The sequence below is a fragment of the Aphis gossypii genome, chromosome 1 (genome assembly GCF_020184175.1).
Source record: "Aphis gossypii isolate Hap1 chromosome 1, ASM2018417v2, whole genome shotgun sequence".
Classification (NCBI taxonomy): Eukaryota; Metazoa; Arthropoda; class Insecta; order Hemiptera; family Aphididae; genus Aphis; species Aphis gossypii.
In genome coordinates, this window is record NC_065530.1 from 89,017,953 (window position 1) to 89,039,970 (window position 22,018).

Below are 22,018 nucleotides of genomic sequence, written 5' to 3' on the forward strand. Positions count from 1 at the left end.
ATACATTCTGATTCCGTTCGCACTAACCCATCTGAACCCGGCTTTCCCGAGCCCTTCGCTATCGAGTCTCCTTTTATGGACGTTGACGATCGCTGCCTTGCCGGTAGCGACGACGTACCAGTTAGAGTCCTCTTTTTTATTATACTCGCTGATGAATATGTAGTCGGCAGACTTTTCAGACGCTGTCTGGTGAAGTAGAGCCTGAGCTGCTTTACAGCAGTTCAGGTTTATCTGTATACATTTTATAGGTTTGGTAGTCATTTCCTCTTGGCAGCTTCGAGCGCCCGCTTGTAGGCAAGACATCTGTAGCTACCCATGATGTGGTCGTCTGATGCTTCCTTAGCGCATAGTAGGAATTTTGGTTTCTTCTCACAGGCGCGACTATTGTGGCCGGCTTCTCCGCATTTCCAGCATCGGTCCTCCATTTCTGCCTCCGTGCAATTGGAGCGGGTGTGACCAAAAGACTGGCATTTGAAGCATTTTTTCACTTCGATCATTGGTTTGGTTCTACAGTTAGTGTAGCCTATCCTGATCCTCGGGGTGACTTTGTGAGGCCCTCGGCTTGCACAACGACTACCTCTGGTCTGTAACATTGCTTGGTTTTGCGATGGTTCTTTGGGTTATTCCTCTGAACTATCTCGGTCCGGGTGTCCTCAGTCGGTATTTTCAGATCTGGTGCGGTCGTGGGTGTTGGAGCTGCCTCTTGTCTCCGAGTATTGGTCTTAGTGTTTAGCTGCGGACGAGGGGATTTCGTCCCTCCATGAGCTTCGTGATGGCTGTTTTCTTGTTGCAGGTTTGCCATTATGGCTTCTAGTTTTGTGTGCTGTCTGTCTAGTCTTTCTTGGATTTCTTTGTGTTTAGGGTCCGGTTCCGCATGCTGTTTTGGACCTGATTGACTGGTCTGTGGGATGCTGTCCATTGCGGGAAGTTAGTTTGTCGGTTGGGAGCTCTGCTGCACTAGTTGGAGGGCGTCGTTTAGAGCGCAATGCAGAGGTTTCCTATTTTCGGAGAGTTCATCGACTGTCGACACGATGTTAGCGATGCTATCCTTGACTTTGTCGCTTCTTGTAAGGGTCTCGACCTGGTTGAGGATGTTGGCTTCAGCGCATAGCTTCTTAATAACGTCGTTTTGCGCCTTGATTGTCGCCCTTAGCTTGATCACCGCCAATACCATCGCCGATGGGGAGCCTTCCTTCGTTGCTTTCTTCGACGAAGCTGCTAGTTTATCAGCCAGTAAGTGGCCTGCCTCAGCATGCGTGCCCTCCTGGTGGTGGCTTGCCAAGCTCTCTCTTCCTCAGCCTAACCTAACCTATCGTCGTCTCACGCGAATCTGAGTCATCGTCCCGACTCAGTGCTCGGTGCCAACCGGTCTGGGTTCCCGTTCTGTGGTTCAAGCTCCAATTCCTCCTCCGTGTTGAACCCTTCTGCGCATCATTATTCGTGTGAGAAGTTGTTCTATTCTAGACCATGCCTTTTTTGACGACAGCATGATGCCAACCATGTTATCTGGGGTTATCTGGTCAACCCCCAGATAAATGCACGTATCTTGTCGCCAGTGATACCAAGCGTCACATGAAAATACAGCGTGCTCGGCACTATCGGGACTTACCCCACAGTGAGCACACTCGTCCGTCTCCCGATTGCCGAACCTTTTAAGATATTGGTTGAAACACCCATGGTTGGTCAGCACTTGGCACAGGTGAAAGGACACCTCACCGTGATTCCTCTGGAACCACGATTTAGTGTCCTTGATCAGCCTGAAGATCCATCTGCCGTTCTCAGTTGGTGCATCCCAGCTATTCTGCCACTTAGTCAATAGGTTCTCTCTGGCAGCATTCTTATCGACTCCGTTGTACACGTTGGTTCTTTCCTCGGCCAGTAAAGCAAGCGGGGGCATGCTTGCCACTACCGCTGCTGCCGTGTAGGACGTGGTTCGGTGCGTAGTTCATGCGACCCTCAACATGATCCTCCTGTATGAAGACTCCATGTTGCCGAGTGCTTTGGCCGTGATGCTGGGGTAACATATGGGTGCTCCATACAGGAGCCTTGAGGTCACCACAGTGGCGAGCACTCTTGTCGTCCTCTGTTTTGCGTTTCTTAGGTTTGGCAGTTTCTGCGTTAAGCATCTCCCCGCATCCACCGCGAGTTTCGCCGCGTTTAACGCGTGCTCGTGGAAGTGGAACATTGGGTCTAAGTGCACGCCTAGATACTTTACACAGCGACTCGATGTGAATGCGTGCGGTGGGTAATCAACCGTCATGGTGTTCCTCTTATTCTTGTTGGTAAACAGTATTGCTTCTGTTTTTTGTAATGCCAATTCAAGCCCGTTTGCAGTCATCCACGATACGACGTCACTCAATGCTTCGTTCAGCCTCTCTTCTATTTGGAACGGCACCTGGCCCATGGTTATGATTGACACGTCGTCAGCAAAATCGATCAATTCCGTTTCTTCAGGGAGGCGCATTTTTAAGAGATCATCATACAACAGGTTCCACAGTTCGAGTCCGAGGACTGAGACCTGGGGGACTCCACAGCTGACGTCTCTTGTGATGGTAGTCCCGTCTGCCTTTTCGAACATTATTTGCCGGTAAAACAAGTAGTCCCCGAGCACATTCCTCAAATACTTCGGAGTCTCTGTTGTTTCAAGTTTGCGAATTATTACGTCCCACGAGGTACTGTTGAACGCATTTTTAACGTCCAGCGTCAGCATGCCGACGTATTTGCGTGCGCTCCTTCTAGCATTTGCGTTCTGAACTATTTCCCGCAACCTTGCCATAGCGTCCATTGTCGATTTCCCCGGTTTCAATCCGTGTTAATTCTCAACCTGTTGTCCGGTTCCTCCAAGATGAGCGCAGAGCTTTTATGTTATCAGCTTATCGAGCAGATTGCAAGTGGAGTCTAACATGCATAGTGGACGGTATGCCGATGGGTTATCTAACGGTTTCCCAGGTTTGTGTATTAACACCAATCGTGCCTTCTTCCACTTTGTGGGGAAGTGTCCACTCTTTATGCAGCTGTTGTATAGTGCAGCGAAGTATTCAGGGTGGGTTGTAGCCGCCAGCTTGAGTACCTCATTTGGTATCCCATCAGGTCCTGGTGCCTTTCCATTTGGGATGCAGATTGCTGCTGCCCTTACCTCAGTGGCTGTTATCGTTGCTGGGCCTAGCTCATCTTCGTTGTCAATCGCTAGTGTAGGTCTTGTAGAGATGCTTTTGCGCGGGAACAATGTGTCAATTATCGCATCTAATCTGCCGGGGATTTCTAGTCCATGGATCAGTCTTTTGAGGGACAGCTTTTTCATTACTACCTTATATGGTAGGCCCCAATGGTCTCGATCTAACTGTGAACACAGATCCCGCCAGTGACTATCCTTCGAGTTTAGAAATTTTCCTGTTAGTAGCTTCCTTTGGTCTTTGTAGCGTTGGCCTTCGTTGATGCTTCCAGCTTCGCCCGCCTTTTTTCTTTTCCTTGTGTACGCTCTTCTAGCCTTGATGCATGCCTTCCGCTGCTCTGCTATTTTTGAGTTCCACCAGTAGACAGGTCGCCTTTTGTTGTTTCCGCTTGCTCGTGGCATGCACGCATCACAAGAATCAGTTAGCCAGGTAATAGCTTCTCCACATGCTGTTGCAGCTTTGCCTGATGGTGGAGGGGCACCTTTCCTTAATTTTTCGGCTAGCTTAGGATAGTCCAGCTTCTTGTAGGCCCAATGTTGTTTGGTACAGTTGCGGCGGTGGCTGCTATCAGAGGAGACTTGGAACTGGATGTAGCGGTGAAGACTTAGCGATTCTTCTTCCAGCACGATCCAATCAGTTACGTTGCTAGCGGATGACTGAGTTACTAGTGTTAGGTCCAGATGTGATTCGGACGCTCCCCTGACGAAGGTGGGGCGGTTGCCTTGGTTGCAGAACGCGAGACCCGTTAGGTTACCTGGGGTCTTAGTGGCCGGACGACGCGCAGATTTTACCTCGGTGTATTTGAGCCAAGAATGATTTACGGGGCCGCGGTGTGGGGTGAAACTGTCAATGATCGGATGATGAAACGTCTCCTTCTGGGCGCCCAGAGTAAGGCACTTTTGGCGGTAACGGGGGCCTATTGTACGACGAGTACGGAGGCTCTGCCGGTTCTCGCCGGGGTGCTCCCCTTGGACCTGGTCGCGAGACAATGGGGTCGTTTGGTTAGGAGCAGGAGAACTGGACTCGGGAGGGAGCCGATCCGGGATATTGAGGAGGAAGGGATTGCCGAATGGCAAACACGGTGGGAGGCAAGTGAGAAGGGTAAACTCACATATAACTACTTCCCATTAGTGAAAGGAAGGTTGAGGTGTAGCTGAGTGGAAGTAGACCACGAATCATCCCGGTTCCTCACGGGATACGGGGGATTCATAGCTTACCTATACCGTTTCTCTATGTCACAGACCGAGGAGTATCAGCAGTGTGGATGCTTAGACACGGCAGAACATGTCGTGTTTGAGTGCGAAGCGCTTTCGGACACTAGGAGGGCGCTGAAATACCTAGTGGAGGTAGGTGGACAGCCTTGGACATGTCAGCTGAGTTTCCTCGTAAGATCGCCGGAGCTCTGGAGAGAGTTTCGTCTTTTCATGCGGGGGCTTTGGCTTCTCGTGGTCATATAGTTGGCCACCCATTTGATGAGGTGTAGGCTCACGCTCGTAAGATCTGACGGCGTCTGGGACGCGTAGCGGTAGAAAAAGTTCGGTGACGGGAATCGTGGAATAAACTCGAGATGTCTGCGATTCCCGGCGGCCGTGACTCGCTCCAATGAGATGAGTAAGCATCTGGGATGCTTGGGTGCAGTGTTGTTGGATAGGTGGAAAGAGATCTGTGGAAACTAACTCTTGGGGAAAGTAACGTGGACACTCATTCAGTGACCTACGTTTTTACACTAGGTGCGCCTGGGGAGCGTGGATGATGCGCGGTCCTATGGACCTGTAGACTCCGGCGGGGCGGGGTGAATAGAGTACTCATTCTATTGTAAAACAACAAATGAGGGGTCGCGACCACCGCGTTACCTGCGAGCGCGGCGTAACGGGCCGACCTCTAGCCCTCTGGTATCTGTAAAAAGAAAATAGAAGGGAGGCAATGTCCTAGCTTTAGGCAACGATGGACCTCTGGCCGAAACGTGGCACTTTAGACACTCAATCTTACAATTGAGGATAAGAAGACAGCAAAAGCGGAATATTGATATTTTAAAAATATTTCACTTAAGTTTAATTTAGAATATTTTATAATTTATTTTATTATTATATTTTAAGAATGTTTTAATTGTTATATTTAATGTACAATATTTTCGTAAATTTTTAGCTTAATTACAAGTATAATATTTTAACTATAACTTATAGAGAATATTCTTGAAATATTTAGAATTAAAATTAAAATTATATTTTCATTGAAACATTGCTATAATATTTCAACCTAGTTAGTTTCAAAACATTTTAACTTCAACTTAATGAATATATTCTGGAAATATAATATATAAAACGAAATTAAAAATAATATTGATATTTTTATATAAGCATGTCATTAATATTTCAGATGAATTAGTTTTAAAATATTACATTTTTAATTTAATGAAACTATTTTTGAAATGTTGAAAGCAAAATTTTAAATAATATTTTAGTTAGAATAATCCATTAATGTTTATATGTTAAAATTAATTATATTTATAATATATAATAATATATACAGGCCTAGAAAACACTGCGTTTTGTCGCCTTGTCGGTAACCGACGATTTTATACGGTTCCGCAAATCGGTCTAGTCTAAATATGATTAGAAGTGGAAATCGATCCCTTTTACACAGGCAACTTAGGCAGTTTTTAGTGGACACAGAGGCTGAGTATGGAGACTTGCTAATGTACAACCATGTAAGGTGGCCGAGTGCAGGAAAGTGCATGGAACGATTTTTTGCCATAAGAAAGGAAATCCCTCCATTTCTTAATAAATACGTTTCATCCGATACAACTGAACTGGAAGAGAAGTTTTAGGATCCAGAATTCATAAGACAGTTAGCTTCTATAACAGATCTGACTAATCACCTTAACAGTTTAAACTTGAGTCTTCAAGGAAGAAACCAGATGGTTTCAGATTTGGTCGGAATAATAAACGGATTCCGGAATAAGCTAAACGTGTTTAAACATGATTTGGAAAAGAACAACCTAACACACTTCCCTAGCTGCCTGAAACTAGCAGAAGAACCCAACAGTGAGAAAAATATTGACTTTTCATGCTGCAGTTCACAAATTCAACAAGTTATTAATGAATTCAATACACGATTTAAAGATATTGAAAGTCTCAAAAGCAGTGTACTGCTTTATAATAATCCTCTTGGAGCATCCATTGAAGATCAACCACCTGACTTACAACTTGAGTTATGTGACTTTCAAGCTGACATGTTCCTAATCACCAGACAAGAAAAGGGACCTGAATTTTTTAAATTGCTGTCTAAGGAGAAATTCCCAAACCTGCGAGATTTTGGACTGAAAATGACTTCAATGTTCGGAAGCACATATATATGTGAAAGTGCCTTTTCCTACATGAAATACATTAAAAACCCCAACAGAAGCAACCTTACCGATTCTACCTTACGTCATCTCATGAGACTGTCTACAACTGAACTGGCAGTGGACATTTCTTCATTGGTGGATGAAGCCGATCGACCACAGTCTTCACATTAGATATATTTTCATTATTATTACAATGTTTGTCTTAGTTCTTTAAAAAACTACCTCTACATTTTCTGTATGTATAAAAAATTTAGATGTTGAGCAATAAAAGAAATAATACTACTTTTTGGTTTTAATTATTTTTATACCTCTCATTATTTTGTTGTTCTTTAACAAAATTAGTGTATGGCCCGCAACCAGATCAGAGGTTTAAGTTTTGGCCCTTGAGGCCTTGCAAGTTGGACACCCCTGAATTAGAATGTACATTGTTGCACATGTTGCTATGGTCATACTTTTAAGCCCAAACCTCAAACATTATTTAGATTATGCTGAACAATTGCTAAATTACTTTGTAGAGCAATTTGATAATATTTATGGTCGTCAACATATATCTCATAACATTCATGGACTTTTGCACTTATGTGATGATTATCAACAGTTTGGCCCTCTTGATAATTGTAGTGCCTTTTCTTATGAAAACTACATGAAGGAATTAAAATCCAAAGTACGAAAAAAAGAAAAACCACTTGAACAGCTAATAAACAGATATTCCGAGATATATACTCAACATCCACATTATACATTCAGTGATACAGATACAAGTGTGATATTATCAAAGCCTCATAGAAATGGACCATTAATTAGTAGCAATAACAGTAAAATTCAATATTAAAAATTCAATATAAATAAAATTAAAATTAATACCAATATTTCTCAAGATAGTTATATATTAATTGAAAGTGGTGAAGTTGTTTGTTTAAATAATGTTAAAAATGTTGATAATAGTATATCAGTTATTGGGAATTTAAAAAAAAAAACAATTATTTTATAGTAATCCTGTTGATTCATCATTATTTGATATATTTATAGTAGATGACCTAAGTGAAGAACTGTGTGTATGGAATGTAAATAATGTGAAGAAAAAAGTTATGGTAGTTATACAATTCTAAATCAATTGCATTTCCATTAATAAATTCTTAAATTTAATAATTTTAACTAAGATTTAATTTAATATTTCAATAATTTTTTTGGGTAAATGTGAATATTGTTTTTAACTTACAAATAATTTAACTGCTTCAAAATGTTTTATTTGTTTTATAACATTTATTATTTAGGTATTTAAAAGAAAAAAAGTAAGGATATTTTATAATATAATTCTGTGTTATGTCGTTTAAAGATCTTTACAATACTAATAGTATATACTATAGAGTGAATGAATATTAATAATTATATTTAAAATGTATTTTGTGGTTTACTATAAAATTTAGCTATGTATATTATGATTTTTATTTTATGTTTTTTAGTATCAAGAAACTTACAAAATAATTTTAAAAAAATGTGGACTATTGTTCATTTTATTAAAGATAATACTATAGAAATAGTTCCTGATTCTTGGATTAGAAAAAAAGACAAGAGTTGTGCATGGCCTTTAAATAAAAAATCTGTAAGAAGATTAATAGAAAAAAGAAGTTTTCCTAATAATTTAGAATATAAATGGTTTCCGTCGAGAATTGTTGGACAATATAGTAAATATTGATACTTTTATTTCTATTTATTTTTATTTTGTCTAATTTAAATATATTATCTTATAAGAAAGCTATTGTAAAGCATCAAAAAAGGCTGACGAAATAATGCTGAAAACAGACATATCATCTTGTGATGAAGAAGGAAAAAAGTTTTCAATTTCTAAAAAAATAGGAAGTCCTCCAAAATTAATAACAGAGAGTAATATATTTGTATACATTTTCTGCTTTAAATTATTAAGTAATTTATATTGATATGATGTTTTGAATATTAATAGATTCACAACAAAATCATAGTAATCATAATCTACTTATAGCAAATATTAACTATAACTCAATTGATGAAAATGAATACGATTCTGATAAGGACCCTGACTACATTCAATCTAAACTTTTAAACAGATCAAATGGTTAATAATTAATTATCTATATAATTAATAATATTATATTATACCACGTGTATTCTTATATATTGTTACTTTCAGTTAACATTTTGCCTTCTACTAAGTCATTATCCAATTCATGTAATAAAAATATCAAACCTAAGGTATCATCTGTAAAAATGGCCTTATTTGAAATAACACAAGTTTGTTATAATATAGATGTTTTAGAAGTTCAAATTAAAATATTGTACTTAATTGTGTACTATATGAAGAATATTTTTAATCTAATAGTTAGATTTCTATTCATGCTTTCAGAAAATGTAACATCTATAAATAAAAGACATAACTCCCTGTTGAATTCTCCGATTGGAAAAGTAGTTGTGACAGACCAGCAACTTGTTATGTCTCAATCATATAATAAAATCAGTAGACCAATGTTTTCTTCTTTAGAAATAAACGCATTTGAAACTGATGATATATTTAACCAAGGTAAATAATAAGTAATAACAGGCAGCTCATTATTAAAGTACTCATATTTTTAATTTAATAATTGTAAATCATTCATTTTTTTAGAAAACGCAGTTTCTTCTATTACACGCACTTCAAATAAAAGACATTCTGTATTGAATTCTCCAATTGGAAAAAAAGTTGTGGAAGATATTAATCATGATTTTTCTCCTTCACATTTAATGTCACAATCAAATAATAAAAACAATACACCAATGTTTTCTTCTTTATATTTTAATAAATTTTAAATTATAAATTAATTTTTTAAGAATTTTATTTTTATTAACATGGGAGAGGCCGGTGAAGCTAAATGTGCTGAGGCAACAAGAAAACTTTGTATATAAGACCGCTGTCGCTGAGTGAGTCGGCGAGAGCGTAGGTACAATAACGATCGTGCGTGTGAAGCGACGATTGTACTACGGGCTGTAAGCGAATAGTATTTTTGATTGTTTTTATTTTGTGTTTGTTTAAAATTAATAAAAAGTGTTTCCGACCAGAACAACCCGAGTTGAAAATCATTTAAGTCATCTTTGCGTTCTTACCTTTATATAGGAAACAGTGCCGGGATATACGTACCACGGGTTGTATGTAGAGATGTTAAAATACCGTATTTTTTTTTTTTTTTTGTTTAATACCGTATTATACCAGTATTATACCGTATAGAACTATGCAGTACCTCAAATTATTGGAAATTTAAGAGAGGTTATAAACCTATTATTAATTATGAAATACGAATCATTTAAAAAAAGGAATAATTTAAAAAATGACTAGAAGGTCAGAAAACATTTAAAAAATACATAATACAAGAATTAATTTAAACCAAATTTAGATAGTTACTGTTATGTTATTTTCTTTATTATATCATTCTTTGACTTTGTACAACATAATAATATAAAGCAATTTATTCTTGTTACAATATTAACTAATGATTATAATTATTTAATTACATGAATTTACTGCTTTAAAATATAGTTCATCAATTTCATTATCTGAAGTATCCATTATACTAGCATCCTCTTCTTCTTCTTCTTCTTCTTCTTCTGCTGCATTAGGGAAGTCACAAGTGTCATCACCAGAAGTATTTAATAAGTTTTTATTTTATTTTATTTTTTTTTTGTTATCTTGTTCAATTTTTAAGTTGTGCTTGATGTATACAAGTTTTGATGCTCGATCATTGGTCAATCTATTCCTTCTTGAAGTATGAACAATACCATATATAGAGAAACTGCGTTCTGTTGATGCTGATGTTAGTGAACATTCTAGTATTGCTACTGCAATGGAAGAAATTTTAGACGAAGTACAAATTCCTTTCCACCATGTCAAAGGATTAAGTTTGGTCCCATCACTGTGTGCCTTTAAACTGTCCCAAACAAAGTGTTTTGACCATAAACCACTATTTGTACGATATTCTGCTAGCTCAGACATGATATCTGGAATACTAATTTGTAAATGTTCTGCCAAATTACTCATAAATTCTGTAGTATCAATACTTTCATTGTTTTTCAGAAATTTTCCTTTATATATTGGATCTAGAAGATGACCTGCTAAATGAATTTTTTTCACCGCCATATTCTTTCTATTATCAAGTTTTTGTAATAATGAATATTCTTCTTTTTTTAAAAGTGTTGAAGATTGAATTTGTTTTGCAAAAACTTCCTGAATTTCATTAAACGCTACAACAACTATAGATACATTACAAGTTTCAGATTCTAAAATAGATATCCAGTTTGCTACTGGTTTTAATAGATTATACATAAATTCAACTTGAATCCAAAATTTTGTGTTATCTAATATATTTGCAACTGATTCTTTACTTAATAAATTTATTGATTTATTTGAAATTGCTACTTGCTTTAAATATTCTTTATTAATTATTAAGCTCCTTAAGCTTGCAGCTTCAGATCCCCAACGTGTAGCTACTGGTAGTTTCAATGTTATATTATGACTGTTTTGAACACCTTCAGTATTAATCCCAGCAGTTTGAATTTCTTTAAGCAATCCATTAAGTATATGAGAGTACTTGAACTGTTTAATAATACTTTTGGTCAAATTTTGAATTTCTCTAAATGTAGGCAGATTTACAATATCTTTGCAAAGTAAATTTAATACATGACCAGCACATCCAAAAAAAAGATATTTATGATGATGGATTATTTTTTATAAATATATCCCAAGCTTTTACCATATTTTTAGCGTTATCGGAAACAACTGAACTTACTGAATTTGAAATTCAGATCTGAAATGATACAAAAGATACATAAATTAATACATTATTGTTAATACAATTTTACATAACATTATTAGAGTTGCACATGTAATACATTCAAAGTACATTAAAGTAAATTAGGTATTTAAATACATAAATATTTGTATGATATGATAGTGGTAATGAAATTTATTTTTAGTCAAATTTATAAGTCAAAAACAAAAATTGATTTTCTTTTAAAAAATAGTAATTTAAAGAAAATATTGTATTAGACAACAAGAATTCTAAAAGAAGTTTAACCTAACGTGCCATTAAAAAAAAAAAAAAAAAAAAAAAAACAGCAGTTAATAATTAAAAATGTTACAACACAAAAAATTATTAAACTTTCTGATGGAGCTTATTGAATAATTTAATATAAACATGTAAATAATTAATAAATGAAAAAATTTACTAAATCAACTAATAAAATATTATGTTTTTACTTTTTATTTTTATTTTATTTTTACTTAATACAATAATATCAATAAAAATCTAGGTAATGTAATTTTACTAACCTTATGTTAGTCCATCCATCTAACTGCACAGATATATTATAATTAGTAGACATTATTTTTTCATTGACAATTTTTTGAGCAAGTTAAGAAGGAGAAAAAGTGTTTCCAGGATAAAACAGAAATAAACATCATTTTAAAACCTATACATTCCTCTCTTCACTCAAAATCTAAAATGTTAAATGTAATTTTAAATAAATGAAAAAAGAAAAAATATTTGTTATATAAACTTATGCCATTCTGACAATGAATAAACAAATAATTAATAGTAAAATGTATTGAAGTAAATTAATAAATTAATGAAAAATACAATTTTAGAATAAATAAAAGAACATATAATTTTAAAAAGTGTTTTTATACATTTGAATAGATTTAGTCTTGAAGTTAAATTTATATTATTAAGTATTAAATATTTCTTACTATATTTCTGAAACTATAGTTTTCGAAAATATACAATTGCAACCTTAATTAAATAATTTCAAAACCATCTTATTAATAGAACTGTAAAGTTACTTAAACATTTATTTAGTGATATGTCATAAATGCACCTGCATCACTAAATTAATGTAATATTGAATACAATTTGTTAATATACCAAACTTCCCTTATAATAGGACATAGGGACATTAGTCGATATTGTTAAATAGGTAGGTACCTATTACATTTAATCTAGTTAGATAATAAAAGTTAAGTCCGTATCATGACATAGTGTTTTGCGATTTAATAAAATCATTTTTATTGTTCATTAAATTATTTTACAGATGTATCTATATTTAATCTATAACTATCACATTATATAGGTACCTACTTACCAAAAACAGTCGACAATTGTAAATGTAGAGCCACTTGATTTATTTCAGAGAAAAATCTTCCTTGAAAATTAACAACGTTTCATTATCATTAGATGTCGCATAATAATTAATTATTTCTAGATATTAATGAATTACTTACTGATGACCAATATTGAACTTTGTAAGTTATATAGCATTTGGAGTGTAATCTAATATTATAAATTATAATATTGGAACCAAAAATTATTGTGAACCACGTAAAATAAATAAAAATATGGTATAAAGAGTTTTAATCTGCAGAACTATTATGATAAAGTGATAATGTAAAATAAAAATCCACCAATGGCAATTATCTTCAACTACAATGGTTAATAAAATACAAATTCACATTTTAAAAACTAAAAATAGCTTAGGAATTGGAGTGTGATAATACGACTCGAAGCGGTGTTTACTGTTTAGTAAACTATAGCGCTAGCATAGATAATAAAGATATGGATAGGCCACGCCTATGTTAAATATATTTGAGGCCGCGTGCCTGGAGGGGAAGGCAATTGAGGCGTTTTTATAATGATAATTGATACTCTATATAGGTATACTTGTTTGGCCTCAACTGGACCCCTTAAATATCGCTGATAATACCGATATGTCCTATCCATATCTTTATTATCTATGAGCCTGTGGTGATAGTGGCTTTTGTTGGCACACTATCAGCCAGATAATTTACGTGCTTCGAATGGAAATCGAAGTGAAGAAAGGTAATTATTACAAACAAAAACAAGCTTGACAAATAAAACTTTTTATTTGTAGAAACAACGAGGTAAACGTATATCAAAATAATAAATGAATGATTGTAGCGACCGAAAGGGATAACAATGCTCGCGGAGACAAAAATGTACGCGCGGCGTGGTTTCGTGTCGTCGTAAAAAATAACACAAAGTCGCGTGACGGAGCGAAAGTATGGCGGACAGAGAACTAGTGACTTCACAGTTCGGATGTCGACAAAAGAGTGCCAAAACGGGAACCGCGAATTCCGCGTAACGGCCGTAACGAACCGAGAAAAACGGATCGGTCGCTCGCGCGGGGGGGTAGCGCGAGATCGAGACATCGTTACAATAGGCATATATAGATATAACACAATAATATAATAATACAATAATACAATAATATAATAATACAATAATACGATAATATAATGATACAATAATTGTGCGCTAAAGCGGCGACGATAAACACCGCGACACTGCGTCCGCGGTGTAGTGGTGATAACACCGTATCACCACAAGCCGCTAGTAGCTTCTACTAGTTAATCTTGGTAGTTTGGTACCATTGTCTATGGTCACACTATAGATATTATAGGATTGTAACAAATTGTCATATACTTCAATGATTAAGGATGATAATTGATAATATTAAAACGTTTATTTATTTAATAAATAATTTTAAAAGTTATACAAATGGAGTAGGTATTGGTATTCTCATTGATTATAAATACAAGTATTTATAATCAATAGTAATTACTAATTAGTATTAGTTAAAATATTAAAACTTAATATTTTTAAAAGAAATATATTATAATGACATTTAAATATATTTATTGGTTCACTTAAATAATAAAATAAAAAAACGATTTTCGAATGTGGACTGTAAATAACGTATATAAAAAAACGTTATGTTAACGTATGCTTTATAAAAAAATTATATGAAATAATATAGGGCGACGGGATGACATGTTTGTCACGGCCACGGCGTGCCACAGTTAAGTAGAAAAGTATATAAAAAAAAAATAAAACTAAATTATCTGACAAAATTGGTCTATTCGATACGATATTACGATCGACGCGATGGTGCGGAGGTGCGGGTCCCCTCTCATGGCACACACGGGCGCTTATCGTTATCGATAGGTAACTTATAAATAGAATAATACTAAGCAACACTATTAATGCACAACTGTAATATTATAGAATTTTGGGCAAAAAAACTATGTTAAAATTTTAAAAATATTATATTTATAGTTAATGCTTTTCAATTAATAAATATTTTGTTGAATTTAAAAATACAATGTTACAGTAAATACTTACGTTTAAGCTTATCATACCTAATGATTGTAAAATATATATGAATGATATTAAGGTATATGCTATTAAAAATAGTATTAGCAATAGATTTAGGTAGATCCTTTAAAAAACGAATAATTCAAAACAGAAAACAGTGATGTAAAAATACCGTATTACATTTTTCATTCATATATAAGTGTACTATAGTTAGAATTTTAAAATTGCAGGCAATTTATTTTCTTGAAATATAAAGAAAAATAAAAAAAAAATTTTTTTTTATAATTGATAACTTAAATTATAATAATTATATGGTGATATTTTTTAATTAATTTTGATTAGGTAAACATATCATGGTTTACGGTCATCCATATAAATTTTAGAACTCGAGAATTATTGTATTTGCATGTTATATGCCATTATTTTTGTTGCTTAGTAAACTTGGAATAATTTTCACTACACAATTATTATAATTAATAAATGTTTAATTAAAATTTAGAAGTATAAAATATAAAAATATTAGTAAAATAAAAAAAAAGTACCTAAATATTTTTAAAACATAGTGTACTTTTTTCAGCGCATCAGTGTATACATATTTAGTATTTTTTGTTTTACAGTTATCAGTTGAAACCATAGATATTAAAGAATGGATAGGCCATCGCTGTATTAATCGTATAGAGGGAAGTGTGCCGGAATGGGGAACAGAGAAAGACAGATTTTATCGGTTACACCTAACAAAACCACTCGACAAAAAGCCACCGATATAAGATCACCCATTCAGTCTTGCCAATATTGCACAATATTTTATTACAATTATTTAAAACGACATAAAACCATCAAAATAATTAAATGTTGCATTATCATTTATATTCCGTTCGTCCTAATTAATTTGTTATCAATATTAACTTATTAATTATATTTCCCTCGTCAAAATGATTTTAGATATTTTAGCATTAATTAGTTTAACTAGTTTAAGGTATCTTATAAATATTAAACCGTACTTGTCGGTGAGACTTTAACTATTATAATACACGTAACGTACAATGGTTTGAATAAGTCATGATATCAATAGTTTAAAATTAATCCATATATCATTATGTATTATAATGAATCTAGGAAAAAAAGCCCCATATCAACTAAATACATAATTCTTCTTTATTATGATTCATATAATTAATTATAATCATTAAATCATTAAATTTTTCTATGTAACACATCTTAACATAATATTCAAAACCAATTAATTTTCATTAATTATTAAATTATTTTATTATACTAAGTAATACATTTATTTTATTAAAAGGTAACTATAAAAAAAGCGGGCAAGTGAGTACCGCTCTGCTGTACATTAGGTACCGTATGGATCATTATTATATATTATAGGAGTGTTAAATTTGAATCCAATGATAGTTATTGTTGTATAAGAAAAACGATTCTGAACGAAGATGACTTGTCAGCCTAGGATATAATTTCCAGTTGTTGGTGAAAAAGGTAGTTTATGTTTTAATGGCCTGAATACACCAAAATTTAATTTCTTTTATAATTACTGTAAGCTAAACTTATGAAAAATCTTGTACTAAATTTTCAACTCTTAGCTACCTATACAAACATTTTTATGAATTATACCTACAAAATAATTTGCAAATATTCATAATTTTAACGAATTTTCGTCAAAATTTAACTTCAAATGCTAATAAAAAAAAATTGTGCCTATGTATTCTTATAATTTTTTAATCACTATAAGAATAACTTATGAGAAACTTTGTATTAATTTTTTAAATATTTTGACTACGCCAAAAAAATTTTATCGACACTTCAAAAAAAAATTTTCAGAAAAATTGAAAATTTCAGTTGTCTATAAATAGCTCAAAAAAATTCAAAATATTTTAAAAATTAAATCACGTAAAGAAAACGCCAATCTAAATAAGTGATAAAATTTTCAAGTATCTACGATATATACTTTTTGAATAATAACAAATATCAAAAATCGTTAAAGGCTAAACTGTTATTTAACGCGGTTTTGTAAAAATTTAAATTTCAAACACTCATAAAATTTTTTTGTCTGAATCCGGTAGAGTTTTTTTACAGATATTTGAAGAAAAATTTATTAAAAACCTTATACCAAATTTTCAAAACTTAGTTATTTTTAAAGGAAAAAATTTTTATGATTTTTCAACTTCAAAATTACTTGCAAATTTTCGCGTTTTCGACAGATTTCGCAAAAATTTTAACTAAAAAAAAAAATTGTGAATAACGATTTTTAATTTTTTTTAGCTACATTAAAAACAACTCATAAGGAACCTTGTATTAAATTTTCAAAACTTTATGGTCATCCAAAAATTTTTTATCGACACTTTAAAAAAAATTTCTCAAAAAAATCGAACTCAAAAAAAGTCAACATTTTTTGAAAATTTAACTATATACAGATACCACTGACATTAACATTTGGTGAAAATTCCAAGTATTTTCAGTGATAAGTTTTTGAATTACAACCATAAAAAAAAATCGATTTGGTCGAAAACTGGTTTTGCGTAAAAATTGCCGTTTTTCCGTCATTTTTTTTTTTGTTTTTCTCGATTTTTTTGAAAACTGTTGGAAAATGTTAACTTTTTACCTCTATAATGCACCAAGGATATTCAATTTTACGTTTCAATTTTTAGTTTCGTACTGTGATAGAGAAATTGGAGGGACAAGAGGTTGATTATCGAGGAAACCAAGATTAAATGGTGAATATGAAAATTATTGATTTTGAAATGAATATGATGAGAATGGAGTACTTTGATGTAAATTTGACGGAGTTTGATTGCATTGGAAAACTGTAGGTTGAGTTTCTTTGGTTTTTGTCGAAATATTTTTGCACCAAGGATATTCACTTTTACATCGGAAACCACCCACGAAGTTTGAAATTGAAGCATTATTTCGACTAGTTATGCTGTACACAGACACAAAAAAAAAAAAAAAACATACATCATTGTAAAATCAATACATTCATCACTCCGTTCTTGTGTCTATGTACAGCATAACTAGTCGAAATAATACTCCAATTTCAAAAAGTTTTGAAAATTTAATACAAGATTCCTTATAAGTTGTTTTTATTGTAGCTAAAAAAAATTAAAAATTGTTAGTCACAATTTTTTTTTGTAAGCGTTTATAGTTCAAATTTTTACGAAATCTGTCGAAAACGCAAAAATTTGCAAGTAATTTTGAAGGTGAAAAATCATAAAATTTTTTGTGTTCATAACTAAGGATTAAAATTATAACACTAAGTTTTCCATAAGTTTTCCTTCAAGTAGCTATAGATAAAACTCATAACATCATTATAGGAAAAATTTTATGAGTGTTTGAAATTTAAATTTTTACAAAACCGCGTTAAATAACGATTTATCCTCAATGGAATTTAAATATTTGTTATTATTCAAAAAGTATAAGTCGTATATACTTGAAAATTTTCCCAGTTATTTAGATTGGCATTTTCTTTACATGAATTAATTTTCAAAATATTTTGAGTTTTTTTGAGCTATTTATAGACAACTGAAATTTTCAATTTTTCTGAAAATTTTTTTTTGAAGTGTCGATAAAATTTTTTTGGCGTAGTCAAAATATTTAAAAAATTAATACAAAGTTTCTCATAAGTTATTCTTATAGTGATTAAAAAATTATAAGAATACATAGGCACAATTTTTTTTTATTAGCATTTGAAGTTAAATTTTGACGAAAATTCGTTAAAATTATGAATATTTGCAAATTATTTTGTAGGTATAATTCATAAAAATGTTTGTATAGGTAGCTAAGAGTTGAAATTTAGTACAAGATTTTTCATAAGTTTAGCTTACAGTAATTATAAAAGAAATTAAATTTTGGTGTATTCAGGCCATTAAAACATAAACTACCTTTTTCACCAACAACTGGAAATTATATCCTAGGCTGACAAGTCATCTTCGTTCAGAATCGTTTTTCTTATACAACAATAACTATCATTGGATTCAAATTTAACACTCCTATAATATATAATAATGATCCATACGGTACCTAATGTACAGCAGAGCGGTACTCACTTGCCCGCTTTTTTTTTTTTTTTTTTGTGTCTGTGTACAGCATAACTAGTCGAAATAATGCTTCAATTTCAAACTTCGGGGGTGGTTTCCAATATAAAGTGAATATCCTTGGTGCATTATAGAGGTAAAAAGTTAACATTTTCCAACAGTTTTCAAAAAATCGAGATAAACAAAAAAAAATGACGGAAAAACGGCAATTTTTACGCAAAACCAGTTTTCGACCAAATCGATTTTTTTTTATGGTTGTAATTCAAAAACTAATCACTGAAAATACTTGAAATTTTCACCAAATGTTAATGTCAGTGGTATCTGTATATAGTTAAATTTTCAAAAAAAATTGACATTTTTTGAGTTATTTATAGACCACTGTAATTTTCGATTTTTTTGAGAAATTTATTTTTTATTACATTATTTATACGCCATACAATTTTACCTATATAGGCATTTTCCATACACCATAGATATTAAAATATTTTGCTCTCTCACTATTTATAGGCATTAAAAAAGTTCATTATGGAAAATCCAAAAAAAAATTTATTAAATTTCTCACACGTCGCTCGTTTTTTTTACAAGTGAATTTACTTTGTTTTTTAAATTTTAAATTACATTTATTATCCAAAGTCATAGAAGTATTTGAAATTAAAGGATTTCGCAGTAAGAGTAAACTTTACCACACAAATGACGGGTTTTTCTTCAATGTTAAATGTGCACGACAGAATTCTAAGTCTATGAAATGCATACAGAATGGTTGTCCTGCTACAGGTATAAAACTATTAATTACAACACATAACGAACAATTTATTATTGGCTTAATTAATTATTGATAATTTTTAGTAAAAAACATTATGTATTTAAAAATTATATGGCTAACATTGTTTCAGTATAAATGAGGCGCATAGAACCACAATAGCTTAACCCACAAAAGTGCTTTATATTTAATATAAATATTTTATGATAGAATTAAAATTTTACATATTATTGCAATAGCACAATCTCTGGATCCAACTAGATAAATTAATTGTAATAATTTATTAATTATCCAGACATTTCTTGTTTATTCTCCACTAATACTTCAAGGCCCATAGGAAATTCAATTATTTCACAATTATTTTAAGATAAGTTTTGTTTTTATGTATCTTTATCATTGACCAGGGTACATCATGAAATCTATATTATATTTATAGCTAGCGCAAAAATTGAGAGTGAATGCAGGAGCCGAGTACTTCTTATGTTTTCAAAAAATATTCTAGCATATCCCTTCTGTTTCTTTTCCAATTCAAGCACTTTTTATAGATTAAGTTATATCCTAAAAAAAAAAAATTCTAGTCATAACAACATTTTAACAATACATTCTATAATGCTCTCAAAATCACAGTATCTTAATATTTAATTCTAATATAGTTTACATTATACTGCATAGTAAGTACATGTTTCTATAATTGAAATTAGAATGTGCAAATAACAAATTGAATTAATATTGATATTGTGTTAATTAATTTAAATACTCTGTGCTAAAATTGTTTTAAAATTAAATGATTAATCACATTATTATAACATATACAATGTAGCCCTGATGGAGATAAACTAGGTTTCTTAAATACAGCTTTCAGCCCCATCAAGCAGTAAAAACCAGTGGCGCAACCAGGGGGGTGGACTTCGGGTCCAGACCCTCCCCTTGGCTCGTATTATTAATCATTATATTATAAATTAATAAATAAAACGCCACTTTGATTTTTCTTTGAGAAATGTCTATATTAGCACTTATTTAATATTTAAAATTATAATACTAATTAAAAAATATATTGTTAATATAAACATATATTTTTTATAAAAATTAAGATGGTTTATTTTGATTAACATGTTTAGTTATGATAATTAAATAACTTATTAGTGTAAAAAATATAAAAATATAAAATAATATCATACTATGTCTGTTTAAAGTTGGGTTCACAACTTGCCATGTCATGTACAGTTGAATATAGGTATTCAACTTGTAGGGAATGTATGATCAACATTTTTTATCTATGTATTAAATGTACTGAGTCGTATCCCTCCTAGTTTTAGCAGCATTAAATTTGTATAATTTATATTAATAAGTATTATAAATAGTAATAAAAATATCTTCAATACTTAAGATAAAAAATTATTATTTGTCTAGGTCTCATGGTGGAAAATTTGCTATATGTTAAAAAAGCCCATAACCACCCAGAGGATCCAAGTTTTTTGGCATTGGTATCATTAAATCAAAACATTTTATTGCGATGTGCAAGAGAAAGTACACTATATCGTATAATTTTTGATGAGGAGATATCAAAGTATTTAAAATCAAATAATTTATAAACCAGTATAACAAATTGAGTATAAATTCTGTTTTAGAACGGACGGTCTAAACAATGCAAGGCTCCAATATACAAGCTTTTTAAAGACCATGGAACGTGCTAGAAAAGATGCTCAACACAAAATACCTTTGACAATGTTAGAGTATGCTGGCTGTTTCAACGATGAACGTTATAGCTCTATGTTCCAAACATATGATGGTCAAAATATGTATAGGGGCTATATCAATGGCAGTCCAGATGGTGGCGAAGCTGTTGTATTTATTTCGCCAGCACTGAAAAAGTAATTAAATATTAACCAAAATTTAATTTAAATTCAAACTATATACTATATACCAACTATAATTAACATTATTTGTTTGGAACAATATTAGTTTGTTAATTTCTGATCAAGAGCTTCACATTGATGCGACATTTAAAAGTGGACCAGCACAACCAGTAAATGATCAGTTGTTGATAATAATGGCAATGTATATGGATCAGGTAACTGCTTGAAATAATTGAAATTTAAAAGAATTTAATTATATGTTAATGTGTGTACTACATAATAATGTAATAATATAAATATAATATGATAAATGCATATATATTACAGGCATTTCTGGTTGCATATATAATGATGCGTAGAAAGACCGAAGCAGCATATCAGTCAATTTTTGAATATTTACGTGAAATGTGTGACATCAGAGCAACAAATATTGTAACGGACTATGAATTAGCATTGACAAATGCTCTAGGACGAGTATTCAATAATGTTCACTTGCAGAAATGTTGGTTTCATATGGTCCAAGTAAGATTTTTATTGACTATAAATTCATCATTTTCATATTTGTTGTGAATAATAATGGTCATTAATTTTCATACCAACATTTTTTGTTTTGTTTAGTATTACTATCATGGTTTTACTTATATAACCAGAAATTATTAATAATTACCT

At 32.1% G+C, this 22,018-nt stretch overlaps 1 protein-coding gene across 1 annotated transcript; it reads left to right on the forward strand.

Annotated features, from left to right (window-relative positions):
• Positions 1 to 6,090: 6,090 nt before the first annotated feature.
• Positions 6,091 to 6,690, forward strand: LOC126555904 (EPM2A-interacting protein 1-like). Its single transcript, XM_050210900.1, has one exon. The coding sequence runs from the start codon at positions 6,091 to 6,093 to the stop codon at positions 6,688 to 6,690; it is 600 nt and encodes a 199-aa protein (XP_050066857.1).
• Positions 6,691 to 22,018: the final 15,328 nt, after the last annotated feature.

Excerpts from the sequence above, each read along its gene's own strand:
- LOC126555904 (XM_050210900.1), top strand. The coding sequence starts at position 6,091 with ATGGTTTCAGATTTGGTCGGAATAATAAACGGATTCCGGAATAAGCTA.